Raw genomic sequence first — 21,217 nt, forward strand, 5'->3', positions numbered from 1 at the left:
CCAAAGGAAACAGAAATAACAACACAGGAAGCACTGGGCAGCCTTAGGCCAATTCTTTTTGGAAAGCACATTTAATTCAATGTTGCACAACTCAAACACAGAGGGTGGTTGGGAAATCAGAAAGGGACATAAGTAATTTCAACCGGGAATACTTAACAAAGAGAAGTATCTTGAAATCATGGATGGTCTAGGAATATCTGAGAGGTAAATAACTGACTCCTAATATGGCAACTTGTCAGGAATGTTCAAATTTCCCATTAATGTCCACAGATCCTGAGTCTGGACATAAATGATCTCCAAAAGGACTGAGCACAATCCCTTTGTGCTGTCTTATCCAATGCCAGAATACCACATAGCTGTTCACCCTACATACCATAACTGACTGCTGTTCACTGTCTCGGAACAGAGCTACATATTATCCCCACATACAAACAGTACTGGTCTTCAAGGCCTATGAACCTAATTCTAGTAGCTCAGACGAGACTCCTACTGATTTTATTCATCCTTTATGCATTTTCTTCCCCCTTTAATATAGTTTCTTCATATAAACCATCTTATCTAAAGAAAATGTCCCACTAATAGTCTCCTGGACTCTGTCTCAGTAGCTGAAGGTTATAGTTAGGTTCTAAATTTCTTGGATCGATGGTTATCCCTCCCCCTGCCCCATTTATCCCTCTACGAAATTCCCACTCCCTACAGTAAGGAGTAATCTATGGGTGAGACAGGGCTCAGCCATTATCCGGTTCCTAATTCCAAGACTTAACGTGCTATGTTAACACAAGGGTACAGAACATATTAATACATTTCAGCTCCTTCCTATGGATTCCTCTTCCCTAACATGTGGATGCAAATGTATGCAAAGTGAAGTATGAAATAATAACTAAATGGAACTTAAGTGCTATAATAGGAGACATAACTATTAACAAAAGTTGGAGACAGGGTTTAGAGAGAGGATAGAATGAGACTGTCACTGAGAAAGGTGATATGGAATGACATCTGCTCTTGCCAAAGCCAAGTCTCTCAGATCTCCCAGCTAGAAAAACAAACAGTATCAATATCCCCAGAATCTGCTCTGCATATTTGATGCCACAGTAAGTCCCAACGTCTTAGATTGTTGATCCTGAAAGAGACCTTCAGGAGTGGCTGGTCAAAACCCATAATTTTTCAGACTAGAAAACTGAGGCCCAAGGAGAAGAAAGTGACTTTTCTTAATTAAGGTTAAAGATTCCTTACCTGCAACACTGAGGCCAGGACTTAGATTTTCTGCTCATCGGACCACTGTTTATAAGTCTTTCCCTTTTTCTTGGGTAGTGGGGAAGGGTGGTTTTTAATGTTAGGTGTATGTCAACACCATTGGAGCAACTGCTATTGCTGGGATAAAAGAACAGTCCTTCCTCCTCAGGAGTGGTCCAGTGTGTCCATATATCCATCCCCACAGGCTTCTGGGATGAGAGAGCCCCTCACAAAGCTAGCAACTGGGCAGTGACTTGCTAGGAATGATGCTATATCTCCTCAAGTGTCTGCATCCCCTATGTCTGTGTGATTTTCTATGCTTCCTTCTTTGCCATCATATAAACTTACAAATATAATGAAAGTATTTTTATATGCATGTTCCTTTAGATGAGGCAAACCTTATCATGGTTTCAGGTGCCCCAATGAGAAAAACAAAAGAAAATTGCACTTGTGGCCTCTCAGATCAAAGACTGAGTTAAATGAAGTTATGTGGCCCATAGAAGAACAGGCCGCACCCACATGCTGATACAACTGGCCCATCATTCCATCCTGACACTTATGCCCAGCAGACTCATGGGAATGATTCCTTCACAAGACACCCAAGAGGTAGTAGATAAATGCCATCAGCCCCACGGATGGATATAGCACACAGAGGCATAGGGTTGGGTACATGGAGCTGCCTTGGACAAGGAGCAAAAGGCCTGCAGGGTAGGGCCAGACCTCTGGCTCTAACCATAGCACTCTCCTTGGAGGAAAAGCATTTGGTCAAGAGAGGAATCCCCAGTACACAGCAAAGGTCTACAGCAGCGAGGGCGTGGCTGTAGGAGGTAAAGAGGTGGTGCTGGTCTAAGGTTGGCACACAAACCTCCAGCGTGGAGCTGCCAATGACGCAAATCTGAAGGGCTGTGATGATAATGCTGGCCCGTTCCCTAGGCCATGCATGACTCCTGAGTGGCCCTGCCACCCTCACTCCCAAAAGGTCAAAGAATTAGGTAGCAAGGACTCCCCTTGTGAGAGATCCATAGCTGGACTGAGGGGATGGCAAAAAGCACGGGCAGCTCTGACAGTTCAGCTCTCCCCGACCCCTTCTTCAGCCTGAGGGAAGGGAGAGGGGATAGAGGCCCAGGTGACACACTGGGGTAGCAAAAGCCCACAGTTCCTACCATGGCTACTGAGAGTCAGGCCCAAGAACTATGAACTTATGAACTCAGGGTAGAGCCAAGGCTTGGTGTCTCTTCCTCTGGATTCAGAGGCCTCAGCCCTGCCCTTCCCTTCAGGGAGAGCGGCCTCACGAGGACAGCTGGCTTCTCACTGAGGTAATGAAGAACACCTGCTCAGCCCCACGGTCCCCCTCAAGCTAAGCAGGAAGAGTCCCTGCAGGAGGCATTCTGAGGACAGAGGCCGAGGAGCTCTACTTATTAGGACACATCACAAGTTTTAAATTATACACATTCCCTCACACGCAACACACATGCACGCACACAGAGACCCACACTTCCACATACTGACGTTCTCCCAACCCTCCCCACTCCAAGCCCCAAATCCCACCCCCCACAAATACTGTCCTCTGTAAACATGACAGCAGAGACTCCCACCATCCCGGCACAGTCTGATAATGATCTGAGGGTGACTGTTGGTCATTAAGTGCCCCGGTAGGTGATGTTGGTGAAGGTGGACGTGGCCTCCTTATACAGTGGGTTGTTGGCCTGCGGAGAGAACAGAAAAGTGTCTTACAGTGACTGCTTCAGTCCTTCCCTACCCTAAATGTTTAAATTTCAACTGAGAAGTCTGCGTGAGACACGCTTCTCTAGAATATACCATCAGTGAAACCGATTAATGCTCATTTTACTCACACTTCAGCTCTTAGGATGGGAATGGATAGGAAATGAGGAGAGGAAAGGTGGAATGCCATCCTGCCACTATTTCTAAGGGCTTAAATTCAGCCCATCAATTTTTGGTGATCCCACAGCATTCTAGATAGCTTCTACCCAATCTCTCCATTTCTCCCCTCCATTGCCCACTCTCTCTTTTGCCCTTCTCCCCGTTTCCTTCATTGTGACAGTGCTGGGGGATGTGACATGTAGCAGGTGGCAGTCAGAACACAGAGGACTGCTTTTGCCCAAATAAGTCTTAATTTGTCTTCATCTCATCACTTCAAGCAATACCCACAAAACTGTCATGTTATCAGGAAAAAGACTCTTACTAGGTTTCCCAAATTATTTTCCAACAAAAAGTAACAAAATCTCATAAAGTCCAGTAGATGTTAATAGCTCCAAGAAACACAGCACATTATTGTGTGCCTCAGAGGTTCAGGATGTTCTGCACTGTCCTAGTAGAAACGTCTCAGTTTCTTGGGCACCAAAATCAAAAGATCTAGAAACACTGGAACCTATATTCCTACAGTGTGGCCATTGGCTAGAGCCGAGGAGCAGCTGCCCCTTAGTTAGGACCCATGTTTTCTAGTTTGCTGGAATCCTCGCTGCTCACCCTTCTCTCCCCTAAACAGAGACAAAGTGTGACTTGCCATTGTGTCTGTGCTACTGTGGACTTTAGAGCCCCCTGGGGTTGCCATCAAATGGGAACAAACTTGCAGCCCAACCTTGGACATTCAGGAATTCAAACGGCCATTTGGAAGGTCCACAAAAAAATTAAAATGCAAAAGATGAGTCAAAGGAGAAAAGAGTAAAATTAAGTCTACAGAAGGCTCTCAATGCTTGTTTAATTGGATTAAATCAGGATAAAATGTAGGGAGCATAAGATTAGAGTCTAATTTGGAAGTGACCATCTTACTATTTGAGGAAAAAGAAGAGAAGGAGGTGGAATGACATCCTGCCACTATTTCTAAAAGGCCGACCAAAAAAGTAATTCCTATAGTAACCTAATTCCTTCCCACAATTAGGCAAGCTACTCAACTTCTCTGTGCTCGATTTTCTCATCTATAAAATAGGAATAATAATATTGCCCACCACATAGGGTTGTTATAGAGATGAAATTATTTATTTATTTATTTATTTTTTGAGACAGAGTCTCACTCTGTTGCCCGGGCTAGAGTGCTGTGGCGTCAGCCTAGCTCACAGCAACCTCAAACTCCTGGGCTCAAGCCATCCTCCTGCCTCAGCCTCCCAGGTAGCTGGGACTACAGGCATGCGCCACCATGCCCGGCTAATTTTTTCTATATATTTTTCGTTGTCCAGCTAATTTATTTCTATTTTTTTAGTAGAGACGGCTCTTGCTCAGGCTGGTCTTGAACTCCTGAGCTCAAACGATCTGCCCACCTTGGCCTCTAAGAGCGCTAGGATTACAGGCGTTAGCCACCGCACCCAGCCTCATCTCACTTTTAGTACAGCAGACACTGTGTGCTATAAAGTCCTAGAATTACAATTCTTTACTTCTTGACAGTATTGCCTCAAAAAATGCCATGATATGTTTTATTCATTGATGAGATCCATACCTACCTTCTTCCCCTTATCTACCTCTTTATTTTTCTGTCTCCTCGATTAGCAAGTCACTTTCTTGCTAATACTTGTATCTATAAATCCCCCTCACCCAGATGGCAGACCCTAACTCACCACTTGCGAGGCCAGCCTTAACCTGTTCAGTTTAAGAGGGATGTAGGTAGAAATTCCTGCCTAACATGGTTCTCCCTCTTCTTGGGGCAGGGGTCACTCACCTGGCTCTTCTACCACATACAGGATGGACTTTCCACTGGCGTCTTCATAGTACTGGAATCTGACGACGCAGTCGTCCTCATTCTTGTAGGTACAATTCACTGCGTCCTTGCCAGTGTCCTCTGGGGGAGGGGAGACAGAGGAGTAAAAAATGGGGCAATAACTGGAAGATGGGGCCACCCTAATCCCCTATCACAGCACTTCTGAGAAAGTATATGGCAGGAGCCCTGTGCCATACAAGTATAAGATGCCTAGATTCGAGATGGCTGTCGTGCCTGACAATTGCCACTGGCTGACCCTCACTGACCTATTTTGCCCTGCACAGACCCTTTTTGGTTCTATGAAAGGGACATGACATAACAGTATTCCACAATCTAATTCAAAGTCTGGCTTCACCACCTACCAGCTGTGTGATCTTGGGCAAGTTACTTGACCTCATCAAGTCTCTCTTTCTTCATCTATAAAAAGAAAATGATACCTCCACCTCACAGGGTTGGTGGGGAATTAAACAGCAGGAAGTAAACAGGGCCCAACATATGAAGGTGTCCCCTTCCCTCTCTTTCCTCACTCTGCTTGCTCAGTGACTCTCAGTGGTTTGCTTACGCAGCTCTTTTTTTTTTTTTTTTTTTTGAGACAGAGTCTCACTTTGTTGCCCGGGCTAGAGTGCTGTGGCGTCAGCATCATCACGGCTCACTGCAACCTCAAATTCCTGGGTTCAAACATCCTCCTACTTCAGCCTCCCAAGCAGGTGGGAGTATAGCACCATGCCCAGCTATTTTTTTGTTTTGTTTTGTTTTATGTAGAGACTGGATCTCACTATCTTGCTGGTCTCCAATCCTGGCCTCCAGCGATCCTCCCACCTCGACCTCCCAAACTGCTAGGATTACAGGTGAGAGCCACCATGCCCAACTGGATGAAATAATTTAATATGTAAAAAGCATTTTGAACAGTTCCTGGCACATGGTAAATCCTCAATAAATGTTAGCTATTATATTTTTTCCTATTTGTGTTTAATGCTTTAGACTTGATGAGTTTATTATGCGTTATATGCTCTCAGTGTAGGTTTGTCCTGTCTCCCTCAATTGGAGAGTAAGTTTCTTTTTCATTTCTTCAGTGTCAGAGCAGAGCTGGACCCTACTTGCGTTCACTCAGTACTCACTGACATGGTGTCTCGTCACCATGTGGTCGAGGATCAGGTGGTTTTCAGGAAACTCAAGGACAAGGGATAGTCGGACCATCTCCCAATTTCCAGAACAGAAGATAACTGGAAAACTGTGGTGCTGGTTGAACCTGGCCACCCTAAGTATCTGCTGCTTCCACTTTAGGTTCTTGAACCAACAGCTGTAGAAAACACTCAGCCCAGCCCAGCCCAGCCCAGCCCAGCCCAGCCTCTTACTGTGTCCCATTTTGCTCTGGCTCGTTCTTCCTCAAATTTAGCAAACTCTTTTCGGTCATGGATGGTGATGAGGAGCTTCCAGATGAGCAGAGTGGCAAGGCCGATGAGCAGAATGGCCCCCATCACTGAAAGCAGGACCACCAGGATGTCAGGGCCCTTGGGACACTCTGTAGGGAAGAAGCACAGAGCAGGACGGTTGTGAATGAAGCAGGAATCCCTGGAACTGGCTGTGAATAAGGTGTTCTTGACAAAGTAATAAAGGTCTCTGAAGGAAACAGCACAGTTTTTAAAAATTAATTCATTAATTATTTTCTGGAAAAGGGGGCAATCTGTAGGACAACAGTAATCTGTCCTGAGTGGTTTAAATCAGAGGTGTCAAACTGGTCACCCCTGGACAGAATCCAGCCATACCTAGGGGGAAGGTTCACCCAAATGTTTATTTTAAAAATTGATTTTACAACCAGGCATGGTGGCATGCGCCTGCAGTCCCAGCTACTGGGGAGGCTGAAACAGGAGGATCACTTGAGCCCAGGAGTTGGTGGCTGCAGTGAGCTATGGTTGTGCATGTGAATAGCCACTGTGCTCCACCCTGGGCAATGCAGCAAGACTGCATATCTAAAAATAAAATAATGACAATAAAATTTATTTTGTTGGCAACATTGAGGAATCAGGAGATTATCCCCCTAAAATTTCAGATTATTCTTCTCTTTAAAAAAAAAAATCAAAAGATCTAGAAACACTAGGACCTATATTCCTACAGTGCAGCAACTGGCTAGAGCCAAGGAGCAGCTGCCGCTTTTGGCTGAGACACGTTATTTCTAGTTTGCCGGAATCCCCACCACTCATCCTTTTCTCCCCTAAATGGAGGCAAAGTGTGATTTGCCATTGTGTCTGTGCTACTGTGGAATTTAGAGCCAGACTACTAGGTTTGAATCCTGGCTTACGACTTAACTTTGGTATGTGACCTGTGGTGAATTACTTAACCTTTCTGAATGTCTGTTTCCTGCTTCTCCATCTTTAAAATGGAGAAAGTGATAGCACTGACTTTAACAAGGCGTTATGCAGAATAATTCAGATAAATATATTTAAAGAACTCAGAACAGTGTCTCACACAGAATAAGTGCTAAATAGATATCAGCTACCATTGTAACTGATGTTTTTCTTATACCCAACTGTTTTCACTAATTTACTTGGCTACTTCGCCCCTGTAGGCAATTATGTCTGTTACCCTGGTGCAGATATTTACATTCCTGAGGGCTGTGACCCTAATGGTCTTTTTAGCATCCTTAGAGACCAGGAGGTCTACCAGCCAAGACAATATTTTGGGTTCTTTCCCAAAATATTTAGTCATCTAAAATCATAACCCTATTGAAAGCTGACTTCCTGTTCAACCCCAGGCAACAACCAACACAGAGGCATGTCACCCCCCTGAGGGTCAAGCTGAGTATACTCTGCAGAGCTCTGCTTCCCATAAACATCAGGTGTCTGAGAGGTGACCTCACTCCAGTAACCTCAAGTGTTATGAAACCATGTGTTGGTATATGTGGGTATTGATGAGTCTGGAGAGGAAGTCACATCCACTTTTCCACCCTGTCTCCCACCTTCTTCTCTAAACACACACCCTCTGCTCACCACACTCTACACAGAAACCACCACCACCACAAACCCAAGCTGGCCATCGCCCAACCCGCCAAATTACAACCTATCTATAGTTAAAGGAGCGTCTGGAGAGAGGCTGTGAGGTTCCAGTGTCCAAGTTCCCAGGAGTGGAGGGCCTCAGTTCTTCTGGGAAAAGCAATTATGAATTCTCTAGAAGACTGGGATAACGCTCACCCTCAAACCTCAAAGTGAAATCTCTTCGATTAGGCGTATTAGTATGGGCAGGACAGGTAGAGTGCCGGGAGGTCTTCAGGGGAAAACCATCTGTCAGCCACCTGTCCTGAAAGGAGTGGGTGGCAGACTTCCTGGAAGCAGAAGACAAGGTCAGGTGGTCCCCAGAGGGGTCTCTCAGCCACCGCAGTAGATCCATGGTGAGTGACTCAAGGTCAGGGAAGTCTGGGTAGCGCTGGTAGATTTAGCAAGCAAAACTACAGGAAGCCAAGACAAATTTGAATTTCAGATAAACAATGAATTCTTTTTTTCTATATAAGTACCAAATATTGTTTGGGACATACTGTATTTTATCTGGCAACCCTATCTGGGAGTGACGAGAACCCAGCTCAGGAACCCATTCCATGTGGCTAAAGTCCACTTGGCCAATGCCAAACCATTTGGCAATGCTCTCTTTACTGCCCTGCAGTGGCTCAGCCCTTCAAAAAGAGCATCTGCAAGAGCACCAGTTGGGGAAGAGAAAGAGAGTAATCTCCCCCTATGCTCTGGGATCCCAGCTGCCGCATTCTACTCAAAGACAGAGCCCCTGGAAGTGGTAGGGGTAGGGGACGAGAGGGGAGGCGGAGTCTAGAATTCCAGAGCAACGAGACAAGAAATGGGGGTCTACGGATTTGGTGTGCTGTCTCCTAATGTGGAAGAAGGGGTCTACCGGCAGTGAACCTGAAGAGTTACCCACCAGGGGCTATTTGTACCATCCCAGGTTATCAACGTCTATGCTCCCCGACAACTTCAGGCAATAGATTCTGGGCTCAAAATACCAACCCAAATGATTTTGGTGAGTGATACAGCCCGAGCACCAGCAAAGAGATGAAATAATGTTAAACCCCGAAGCAAAGACACACCAGCCTTCTGAAATAAGAAGGGACAAAGATACAAATTGAGTGTAGAAAAATCATGCAATATGTTAATGTGGGTGAGTGGGACAGTGTGAGGAAGTCACGGTCAAACCAATCCACATCTGCTCCCCCATAGACATACCCAGACTCCCCTCCCCTCTGCCCCACATCAACTTTCCTTGAGTCACTAAATAAAATTAAGGTGGTGCCCTTTTTATACCTTCCTTCTCCTTTATAAAGGGTGAAAGCTCTGGGAAGGGCTGACGGATAATATTCCAGATGGGGGACAATGGTCTCCTCTACCCACAGAGACAGCAACTCCCTGGGTGACACAGATGTGGCAGCCCTACCCTAAGGAAGTGCAACATGAGGTAGCTCTTCCAGGCTTTTCCCACCTTCATCCTCTCGCTTCCCCATGCAGGCAGAATTCTCCTAAAAAATACCTAGATGTGTATGAGCCCACTAGTCCTATAGGACTAATCTGTCCTATTAATTAATTCAAAACCCATTTACTGAATACATTCTTTGTAGATGACTGAGCTAAGTACAGGGATATAACAGATAAGACAGACATGGTTCCTGCGTTCCTGGAGCTTGCAACCTACTGAGCAGATGATTAAAGAACCAATTTACTCGTGTGATGAAGGCCCTTGTAAGGGAAGCACAGATGCTCTGGGAACCAAATAAAAGCACCAAACCTTGTCAGTGGTGGGTACAGAGGCTAAAGAAGCTCTGAGAAGGCTCCTCAGGGGAGAGGACACGTCTGAAGCAGAGGCACACAAATGTTGGGGTTTACCCCAATTACCGAAAGCACCAGTAAAGAACACAGCGCAGGTGGACTCCGCGTGAGCCAAATGTGGCCCACCAGCTGTTTCTGAAATACAGTCATGTCCATTCATTTGCATATTGTGTACGGCTGCTTTCCTGCTACCATAGCTGAGTTGAGTCATCACAGCACAGACCGTATGGCCCACAAAGCTTAAAATATTTAACATCTGGCTCTTTACAGAAAAGGTTTTCTGGCCCCCAGTCTAAAAGCTGATTTGAAGAAACTCCTACAGCTGTAAACATCAAGAGACCAACTGATTTTGCCTCTACTTTCAGAGGTTGTTTCTTCACTCCCGAACATTCTTGTCCACCCCCAACCACCACATGGCCCTTGTCCCACTGCAGTGACACCGCTGACTTACACACCTGTCTCCCTTACAGCCTGTAAGTGCCACGTCTGCCTTATTTCCTGTTACATTCTCAGCACCTCACACAGTGCCTGATATATAGTAAGTATTCGAAAATATTTTCTAATAAATCATACCTTAGTCTGTATGGGATGAAGGGAAAGGGAGGCTACAAAGGTGGTGGGGGGGAGCAGATCTACAGTGTTAGATGGTGACAATCCTGGGGTTGGTCTGTGTATGATGGGAGGGGCTCCTCCTACTTCCAGAAGGCCTTGAGAGCAAGTCTCTTTAGTGTTCAGGGAAAGCCTTGGGTTGGTGCCTCAAACCCACCCCTACATCCTGCAGTGAACCAGGTAAGGTCAATCCCTCCAACCATCAGGCCTCTTCTGAAGGAACAGGCAGGTTGCTCTTGGCACCCATCTCACTTTTATTTGGTGCCTCAAACCCACCCCTACATCCTGCAGTGAACCAGGTAAGGTCAATCCCTCCAACCATCAGGCCTCTTCTGAAGGAACAGGCAGGTTGCTCTTGGCACCCATCTCACTTTTATTTTATTTATTTATTTATTTATTTTTTGAGACAGAGTCTCACTTTGTTGCCCGGGCTAGAGTGCTGTGGCGTCAGCCTAGCTCACAGCAACCTCAAACTCCTGGGCTCAAGCGATCCTCCTGCCTCAGCCTCCCGGGTAGCTGGGACTACAGGCATGCGCCACCATGCCCGGCTAATTTTTTCTATATATTTTTAGCTGTCCAATTAATTTCTTTCTATTTTTGGTAGAGACAGGGTCTCGCTCTTGCTTAGGCTGGTCTCGAACTCCTGAGCTCAAACAATCCGCCTGCCTCGGCCTCCCAGAGTGCTAGGATTACAGGTGTGAGCCACCGCGCCCGGCCTTACGCAGCTCTTATATCTCTTCCATTTCTGTTTCGGGTCTGGTGTGCCTCCCCAGGGCCGTCCTCTCCCCTCTGACCCCCACCGGGTTTTGTAGGCTTCATCCCTTCTAACTCTAAAGCCTGTTATTCTGCCAGTGACACTGCGGGTTACCCTCCACCAGCTACACTCTGCCCTGCACTGATGAAACCAGAGCTGTGGTCTCACTATGTTGCCCAGGTTGGTCTCAAACTCCTGGCCTCAAGCGATCCTCCCATCTCAGCCTCCAAAAGTGCTGAGATTACAGCCACGAGCCATCGCACCTCACCAGTTCTCATCTTAACCCACCACTTGCTTGGGCCAGTTACTTAACTTTCTTGAGACCCACTTCCCTCGTCCACAAAATGAAGATAAGAATAGTGCTATAATTCCACTTCACTAGGTTGTTGGGAGAAGAATAAGATAATGCATATGAAAGATACTTTTATAACTTTCATAAGTTACAAAATTCCATATAAATAAGCATATATTTTGATGTTTATTATGGTGGTAAAGGCGGATGGAGGTACAGAAATACTTATCAATATCAACTAACTTGTAATACCCATCTGGTGTAGATGATAAAAATATCTCAACATTTCAACATCCTCTATCCTCCGAGCTAACCATAGCAAGCAGAAAAATTGCCTCTTCAAATGCAATCTCCAAATTGCAAACCTCACCCAGCCCTGCTTCTGATATTAGCCAAAAGGTCCAGCGGTCTGACTCTTTTCCGTAACACCTCCACCCAGAAACTGACTGAGTGGCTGTGTCTTACTGTGGCTCTCTCTCTCACTGCCACACATTTCCTGCCTTCGTGAGAGATTGCTATCTTTGGGGAGATTGCTATCTCCTGGGCACCACCCTATGCCTAGCTGGCCCAGATAACCATGTCAGATGGGCCAACAGCAGCAAAGATCATCTCATTTTAAGTCAAGATGAAGTACAGACCAGAATAATTGCAAGCAAGAGTTTTGCTCCCCACTGTTTGTATTTCTGTCTGTCTTATTTCAGGAGGTGCTCCAGAGAGGGAGAAGGGCTACAGGATAAAGATTTTGCTTACAGATCCATAGGAGTGAAAGTTTCCCTCCAAGCCAACAAAGCTTTAAGCCAAGCTTGGGCAGTGCTTACCACTCTTAGTTAAGTAAACCTGATAAATGCTCACTAGCCTAAGCTAAGGCGGTGGCTACCACGGGCACCACTTCCCAGCTCTGTGCTTCAGTTTCTTCATCCGTGAAATGAGATACATTATCTTGCTTTCCTTGGGGAGGTGAAGTTAGGGTTGCCTGATTTCTGTTCCCTTGAAAAGTTCTTTGCAGACTCTTGCTGAGTGTGTGGGCTCTGGGAAGCCGAAGTTGGGGGGCGACGACACATACATAAGTAGGGATACGGGGGGACCCTCTAGGACACCAGCTTTCATCAAGTGCCCACTGTGTATCAGGCTGTGCAATATTCCTTGAGGAAGGAACCACTCTTCCATCTGACAGATGGGAGTTGGATGGGTTCTGAGGTTGAATCGGAGACACTTACAACCTGGGTGTATATAACTCTGAGACGTGCTGAACTTACTAAGCTCCTTCACTGACTCAATCTCATCACGGCAGTAACGGTTGCAGGTATTTTCTTCGTGTAGGATTCCCCGGTCAAACTTCTTACACTCCACACATTCCCTAAAGGAGAGAGGACACAGCGATTAAGGCAAGGGATGAGCAAGCCTAAGTGTGTCCCAGTCCAGCTCTGACCACCATGCATCCAGAAAGCTGCTCCTCCTCAGTTAAAACATATACCCGTGTGTGTCTCACACACACACACACACACACACACGCACTCACACACACCCCTGTAAGACAATATTGGGGTGGAGTGTGGAGTTCAGGAGTGAAGTGTCCTCCTCACCCACAGGCAGGACCTGGCAGCCCGAGGCCCCCTAGATCCCTCATTAAACTTCTTCCTGTCCCATCCAGGGCTGTGACAAGATGGTGAGCCCTATGCCACTTCTGGAAACCTTGAAGTCAGAACTGGTCATGTAATTTGGGGGCCCAGTGCAAAATTAAAATGACAGGTGCCTTGTTCAAAAATTATTAAGAATTTCAAGGTGACAATAGAACATTAAAACAAGCATGAGGCCCTTCTAAGCATGGGGCCCTGGACAGCTGCACAGGTTGTACACCTGTGAATCTGGCCCTGCTTAAAGTGCTAAGAGGAATGGCAGTGCCACAGATTATGCTGACAGGGGCTTCCTCTGACCCCCAAAGGGTGAGTTTGTACTGGTTAAATGCCTCCGTTTCAGAGTATCCTCCATAACTCCAGCCCCCACACCTCCCACAGAATCAGAACATCAGCACTGGAATGTTCCCCAGAGGTATCTGGTTTATCCTTCCTCCCAAGTCAGAGGCATTCAGGATGCCACCCTAGGGAGGGCTTTCTCCAATTGGAGTCCAGCTGGCGCTACTTGGGCCCCTTCACACTTGCCTCTATTCCCCCCTCCCTGAAGCTTTCACTGGAAAGAGGAGAGCTGGCCCTTCGGCTGGAACAGACTCTTCTCCCTAAAGCTTGGATCAGTAAGAGACAGATCTGGAAAGTTGGGGATTCTAGCCTGGGGGATCCTCTCCCACCTCCCAACCTCCCAACTCTCTCCAAACTGCCCACTCACTTCTTAAAGGTGCAGGCATCTGGGCAGGTGGGACACTTCTCACAAGTGTCTCCATAGGAGCCTGGCTGGATGCAGACACAGCTGCCACATTCGCACTTGCCCCGGCCACTGCACAGAAGCCCATTGCTGGACATGCAGGTGTCAGTGCGTGTGGTACAGTTGCAGTAATAGCCGGTCCAGTCGGAGTCACACAGGCAGTCCCCACAGCTGCACTGGCCATGTCCTGAAAGCACACAGCCCAAGAGCGCAGACCAGCTGGTGAGGGCTCCCATCCCATGACAGCAGGCTACAGCCACCCTGCTCCCCAACCAGACCTCCATATTGGCCGGGAATTGGCTCACTACCAGGGGAACCCTACCCAGTGAGGACAAACTCAGTTTTCCAGGTGTCCCAAGGTGTAGCAGGACTTGGTCTGAGCCATCGTAGAGCAAAGAAGTCTCAGGAACTAAGTCTCCCAGGCCTCCCACCCTTCCTCTTGCCCTATTCTGAACCCCTCTGCCTTCTCTGCCAACTTCTAGTCTAAGGAAAGAATCAAGCTCTTCAGCCCTGAGGGCTGGCACAGCACTAAGCCACAGCCCAAGCCCAGACAGGACACTCAGTGCCTTGATGGTGTGATCTGATGATGGCAAAAGGCCCCTCAGGCCCCAAAACTCTCTGCTTTGACCTGACACAGGGACTTGACCTGAGAGGACTACCATTGTCATCATTGTCACCACCCAACTGGGTTAGACAACAACACAGGCTCTAGTTTGGACAATCTGGTCCCCTCTCACTAACAAATCAGCCACTAATTTCCATTATTCCATTTCTCAAACCAGCAAAGGTGTCACCTTGCAAGGTGAGAAGCAGAGCTTGGGAGAATATACGCAAGACAAGAAAATTATACTATAGGGGGAAGGGAGGAATGGAAAGATCCAGAACACAGGGCTATTCCAAATGCCTGAGAAGGGGAGGTGCACACAGAGTGCCCTGAATGCATGGGTAGATGGGACGGGGCACCCAAGGGGCAGAGGGAGGGCACCGAGAGCCCTGGAGTCAGCCAGTGGAACCAAGTAAGCACAGAGAACAAATATATCCTACCTCACAGGTTGCTGAGAGCCAGTATGGTTAAATAAATCCCATGAATGCTACAGAGAAAAGAAGTCAGAAAATAAGAGAAGCTAAATGAAAAAACAAGAGAAAAGAGCGATTTCTAAGGTGAACAGCAGCAGAGACAATAGCTAGCAATGGCCTCGCGTAGCCTAGTGGCCTCTGTTGGCTCACCCTCTGTCCTGCCTCTGCACTCAAACAATGCAGGAACATTTACCACAACTAAACATTGAAAAATTAATTAATTTTTTTTAAGTTACAGACACAGTTCAACTGTCCCCAGCCTCACCAACACAGCCTGTTTTTCTTGCCCTGGTTCTCTTCTCAATCTGGCCTCGTTATATCTTATGTGGCCTTAGGAGTGTAGTGGAACAGCCTTGGAAAGCATTTAGAAAACTGAACGGCATCTATTTTGCAAACCAACCAAGGAGGTAAATATTCCCTGTGGAAGGGGGTGCCAACGACAGCCACAACCATGATAATAATGGCCACGAACATTTGTTGAGCATTTAATATGTGCCAAGCACTGTGCCAGGTTCTTTAGTATGTTACTCTGTTCATTTCTTATAATAACCCTGTGAGGTCAGAGAGGTTAAGTAATTTTCCCAAGGCTACACAGTTTGTAAACGGCAGGGTCAGGACTCAAACCGAAGTCCCTGCAACTTCAGATCCCAGTTGCTTAGCCTCTATGCAGTATTGTAAACAACGCTTTTCCCTTTTTATACTAATATGGTCTTTCCAGAGACTTCTGTAACTTACAGAGAAAATAGGCTTAGCCAGTAGAAGACAAGGCCAGACCCGTGGAAGAAGGAAGATTAAAGTAGGAACAAGGGAGTCACAGCAAGTCCAGTAACTAAGCTTGACACCAGTGAGAAATTTCAAGAACATTTTAGGAATTCAAAGATACTGAACTAATCGAGTGGAGGGGACAGAAGGGGAGTTTCTGACTGCTGAGTTTCTGGGCCTCACTGTAGACATTTCCATCCCCTGCCCCCAGCCTGGTCCTGTCTCCAGACAACTAAGTCATCTCTGTTCTCCTGTTTATTGTCAATCCCTCTGCAGCCAGAATTCTCTTTTTAAAGCATGGTTTCTCAAACTTGGTACTTTTCGATATTTTGGGCCAGATAATTCTTTGTTGTGGGGGCTCGTTCTGTACATTATAGAATGCTTAGCAGCATCCTGGGCTCTACCTGCTAGATATCTGTAGCACCTTTCTAGTTGTGATAATCAAAAATGTCACCAGACATTGCCAAATGTCCCCTGGGAGACAAAATAGCTCCTTCCTCCCAGTTGAGACCCACCATTTTAGAACACCAATCAACTTGATCATGCCCCTTACCTGCTTAAAACCCTACAAAGACTCCATACTGCCTAAAGAATTAAGTCTAAGTCTTTAGCAAAGCTTTGAGGCCTTTACAAGGAGCTCAACTTCCTTCCAGCTTTACATCTCATCACCCACTTCTCATTGCCACACATTAGCTACCACACTGAATGATTCACCATCTTCTGAACTATCCTTATATTCTTGTTTCTGTTCATGCTGTTCCCTCTACCCAAAATGCCTTTTATTCTGTGACCACTACTGAACTCCTATTCACCCTTTAAAGCCTAAATCAACTGTTCCTTTCTTGCTATAACTTTTACTGATATTCCTAGGCATAATCAACTGTTCATGTGTTCTCCAAGGACTTTATGTCTACCTGTATTTCTACCCTTATTTTATGGTCATTTGCTTGCCTGTTTCTTTTTCTAGATTGTGAGCTCCTTGATGGGAGAGAACATTAATTTTTCCATTAAGCCAAGCATGGACGCTCACTCCTATAATCCGAGCACTTTGTAAGGCTGAGGTGGTAGGATCACTTGAGGCCAGGAGTTCAAGACCAGCCTGAGCAACCTAGCAAGACTCCACCTCTGTAAAAAATTTAAAAACTAGCCGGGCATGGTGGCATGTGCCTGTAGTCCTAGCTATTTGGGAGGCTGAGGCAGAAGGATCACTTGAGCCCCCAAGTTTGAGGTTGCTGTGAGCTATGATGACGCCACCACACACTCAGGCAACAGAGCAAGACCCTGTCTCAAAAAAAAATTTTTTTTCCATCAGCAGTGACCAGCATGAAATCTGCTAAAGAGCAGGCATACAATTAATGTTTATTCACTTATCCATTCATTCAACAAATATTTATTGAGCTCATACCCCATGCTGGGCACTAGATTCAGCAGTGAACAAGACAGGCAAGGTTCCTACTATGGTGGAGTTTACAACCTAGTTAAATTCCCAGAAAACGCACACATATTCGCCAGTGTGTGCCCTGTCTTGTATTATTACAGTATCACAATGAGCCCTCAGCCCTAGCAGGAAAGACCTATTCACTCTATTGTAAGTGTAGGACTGGGAGGAGACGGGGTGGAGGGTTAGTCTGCTTAAAGGCAGGCATGAACTCCCAATGCTGGATGGAGCCCCCAATATTCACTTAATAAGGCTTTAAAAGTTGACTCCTAAACGCTGCAGAAAGGTGACTCATTCTCCAGGATTCTGAATCAGGAAGAAGTGGATGAATAATAAGAATCTGATTGTTAATCAGAGGAAAGGCAGAGGGTAAAGGGGAAGTAGCCTGAATTGTCTGGAAACCATGTCCCTGTGAGATGGGCCCCCAGGAGGTAGAGGGGCGGGTAGAACATGGCCAGGCTCAAAGAGCGGCTGGACGGTGGCCTGACTGGTGTCTCGTGGCCCCTATCGGGACCTCTGCTATGGCCCCAGCACCACCCTCTCTAGTAACCACACCAACATTCAAGACGCAGGCACACCTTCCCTGCCTCGGAAAGAAACGTCTGTTTCCCCGGAAGGATGGGGAACATAACTCCAGCTGCTGAGCACATCTGGAGAGCAGGGATGCCATGCTGGTGGGGAAAGCAGAAAGGCTCTGTGTCCTGAGGTTGGGGTCCCCGGAAGTACAGCTTGTGGGGAGGACTATTGTTCAGGTGACTCGTTGGGGAAGTAGAGAGGAAGGAGAGAGCAGGACAGGGCGAGATTCAAAGCTGGCAGGAATGTCGTCTCAGCCAGTGACACCTTCAGCAAAGGGACTGGCCTTGTGTAACCCCTTGTCCCTCAGTCATTGGCCAATATCTGGGGGCAAGGCAGCTCCCGTCGGCCGAGGGCAGTCCTCCAGAGAAGGGGCAGCTGTGAGCTGTCACCAGCCAACCCTCACAGCAGCTCGGGGAGGGGTGCGCCAGCCGGCGGAGCCAGGCCCCGTGGCATCCACTACCCTGCGTTTGACCATGGCTCCTGGATGGGGAAAGACCGACACCACAGAGGCCTGGCGGCACTCAGGCCTCAGCCTCCTCAGAAACCCCTGTGCCATAGCGTTTCCTTTGTGAGGCTAAACAAAGTGATCTTTGACAGGATGGGCCAGGGAGTGAGGTTGGAAGTGGCAATGGCAGGCCAGAGCCAGCAGGCTGACCCCAAGCCCTGGCAGGGTCGGCCCTCAAAAGGAAGCCACAGTGTGGTAATGTCACAGAGATGGCACCCCTCCAGCAAGAGGGAGGCTGAGCCTGGGTTCATAAGGAAGTCAGAGGAGAGGGGTGAGGAGTGAAGAGGAAGAGTGGAAGAGAAGGGAGGGAGGGAAGGAGGCGAGGCGGGGGGGAGCAGGGATTTCGGGCCGGAGGGAACGTGAGCGAGCAATCGCTCTCCCTATACAGCTGGATGTTCTGGGCTCATCGCTGTCCCCACACAGCCCTTCCAGGCCAACGCACGGCTCCACCCGCCTCCTGCATGACCAGCCCTTCCTTTGCGACCCGTCAGACATCCCACCTCCTCCATGAAGCCGCCCTGGCCTCCACTGTCCATGAGGACTCCAGTGGACTCCTGTGACACTCCCTGAGGACCCTGCACCTCTGGGCTCTGAGATTGCTCAGATTCTGCCCGTGAATTATCCTGAAGTAAGTTAATGAAAGGGGAAACCGTCTTGTTTACGTCCCCCTGTCCCACTCCACTGCAGCACAGAACCCGGCTCACAGAGGGTGCCTGGTCAGTCTCTGTCGGTGGGCGTGGCAGGTGGAAAAGCCCCGCAGGACAAGGATGCGCTGCCTGATGTTTGAGGCAGAGGTGCTGATAACATGCAACCATGAAGACCACGCCTAAAGTAGGGAGGGGACAAGGCGGCGGAACTTGCCCCATGCTTAGAGGCCAGGGGTGACAAAGGACAGACCACAGGCCAGCAGCTCTGGTGAGGGACAATGGGGACCTGGGCTACAAGCTCTGAGAGGTCAGAAATCACACATGACCCCTGTTTACTCATAGGGACCAAATGCTGGCACAGAGCAGGTGCTCAATGAACGTGTGTCCCTGAGTACCGGCCTCTGGAGCATGTGATGACGGCAGCAAGAGTCCAGACCTGAGCCTGGTCAGGGACCTCACAGCCTGGCAAGAGGTGATGGAGGGAGGCCGCAGTGGCTGCCCACGGTTCCCTCACGGATTAGCACGGAGGACGAGTTGTTCTTGCACGGGTGGGAGGCAGGAACTGGGGCTGCTGACCCAGTCAGCTTTGTTCTGTGGCTTCAGTGGGGCCGGCAGCCAAAGGAAACACACTGTGGCTGGTCCTCCCACACTGCCTCACTGCAGACCAGGAACAGTCGGCTGTGGAGAAGCAGAGGGGTAGGCCATCTGCGGCCCCCCCTAGGGCAACCCTCTCCCCTCAGTCCCACCTCCTCCTCTGGGTCTCCCACATCGAACTTATCCATTTCCTTTGGCACTTTGAATTAGATGTAAATATTGCCAAATATTAAAATGAATTGAAATTCCTTCTTCACCCCCTAATTCGAACTGCTGCTATTTGGGTGTGTTCATCTGTGCAGACCTGATCTCTCTCTCCCCTAATCTCTCTATCACTTTCCTCCAAACTCTCTCGAAAATTTTGTCAGCATGAGTAAAGGAAACAATGTTGTAGATAATAAAAAGGGGTCATTTTTATGTTACTTGGGCAGGCTTTAGAATGACACAGATTTACCTTTCAAATGAGCTTTTATAAAGGCTATTGTCAGTGTTAAAGTGAACACCTGCTGAGCTGGTTAGAACCCCAGTGCACATGTAGCCAATCCACATCATGGATCATAACAGAGAACAATTATAATCTCTCAATTCAACTGGCCACACAAGACACCCCTAACCCAGTCCCAACGACCGTGCAAGTGTCTGCAACCTGTCTGTCGCAAGAGGAATTAAGCCACAGCAATTGTGGCTCAGCAAAACCTGTCCCTAGTGCCCCAGGAACATCTCAGACTGCCTATTTGCCATGTGAGCATTGGCAGCATGTCTGCAGATAAAGACTACCTTGGCATTAGCTCGACTTCTAGGTGAGGAGGTGCCCCAGGAATGGGGGCAAGGAGACACTAGTTTGAGCTTATCAGTGGGCCTTGAGATTTTACTGCAGTTTGTAATGAGAAGGAAACTCAGCACCCTGCATGTAGAAGGACTCGAAATCATAATCCCCAGTCTGTAGGCAGGGACTCTCTGTGGCAGCACTACCCAACAGAACTTGCTGTCATGTTGAAATGTTCTAGATCTGCGCTGTCCAATATGGCAGCCCCTAGCCACATGTGGCTACGGATCAACTGAAGACCTGAACTTTTTTTTTTTTTATTTTTGATTAAATAGCCACACGTGGCTAATGGCTACCATATTGGACAGCACAGATCTAGAACCCCCAGGAGTAATAATAGTACCAACAGCAGTAACAGTAATAATAAAATAGTGCTGACATTTAATAAGAGCATCATACCATTTTCTGGACATTGTTCTAAGTATATTAGTTCATTAAGTGTGCTTCAACATCTTGCATGTATACTGCTATTTTTGAAGCCTCTTGGGATAAAAAGATAAATTCATGCAAAATTATTACTAACTTATCATATATTCTGACATCATATGTTTTCTAAGTCTATAAATACTAAAAATTTAATTGTCATTTACTAGTGATTTTTTTAACCTGAAAAGGGGGTTGGTCCTTATACTCGAAAAGAGTAGGAATCATTGACTTACAGCTCTGCCTGCCTTTGCCCAGCTCCAGCCCTCCCGTGTTTCCAGAGGCTGTGGATGTGCGAGGGTACAGGGTACGTGGGTTCCCAGATGGAGGGGCCTGACGTTCTACTCACCTGAGCACATCTCCCCCTTGTAGCGGACACAGGAGAAGTCATCGCACTCGCAGTACTTGCCGGTGATCTTGCCGAAGTCACTGCTGTGGCAGACACACTGCCCACAGAGGCACTCGCCCCGCTGGCTGCAGATGGGCTGGCCCTCCCGGGGGCTGCACTCATCCTGCTGGGAGGGGCGGTAGTCCTCCTCTGAGCACTCACACTGGGACCCCAGCCAGCCAGGCCCG

The 21,217-nt window shown here is 47.6% G+C and overlaps 1 protein-coding gene across 1 annotated transcript in view; it reads right to left on the reverse strand.

Annotated features, from left to right (window-relative positions):
- Positions 1 to 2,873: 2,873 nt before the first annotated feature.
- Positions 2,874 to 21,217, reverse strand: part of LOC105822640 (integrin beta-3-like) — a 55,583-nt gene continuing 37,239 nt past the window's right edge. Inside the window, exons 6-10 of the mRNA XM_012659657.1 lie at positions 20,991 to 21,210; positions 13,758 to 13,980; positions 12,674 to 12,774; positions 6,298 to 6,464; positions 2,874 to 2,939 (exon numbers count right to left, since the gene is read on the reverse strand). Of these exons, the coding sequence (XP_012515111.1) occupies positions 2,874 to 2,939; positions 6,298 to 6,464; positions 12,674 to 12,774; positions 13,758 to 13,980; positions 20,991 to 21,210 (777 nt within the window). The remainder of the gene's footprint in view (positions 2,940 to 6,297; positions 6,465 to 12,673; positions 12,775 to 13,757; positions 13,981 to 20,990; positions 21,211 to 21,217) is intronic.

This window comes from Propithecus coquereli, unplaced genomic scaffold (genome assembly GCF_000956105.1).
Source record: "Propithecus coquereli isolate 6110/MARCELLA unplaced genomic scaffold, Pcoq_1.0 Scaffold119, whole genome shotgun sequence".
Classification (NCBI taxonomy): domain Eukaryota; kingdom Metazoa; phylum Chordata; class Mammalia; order Primates; family Indriidae; genus Propithecus; species Propithecus coquereli.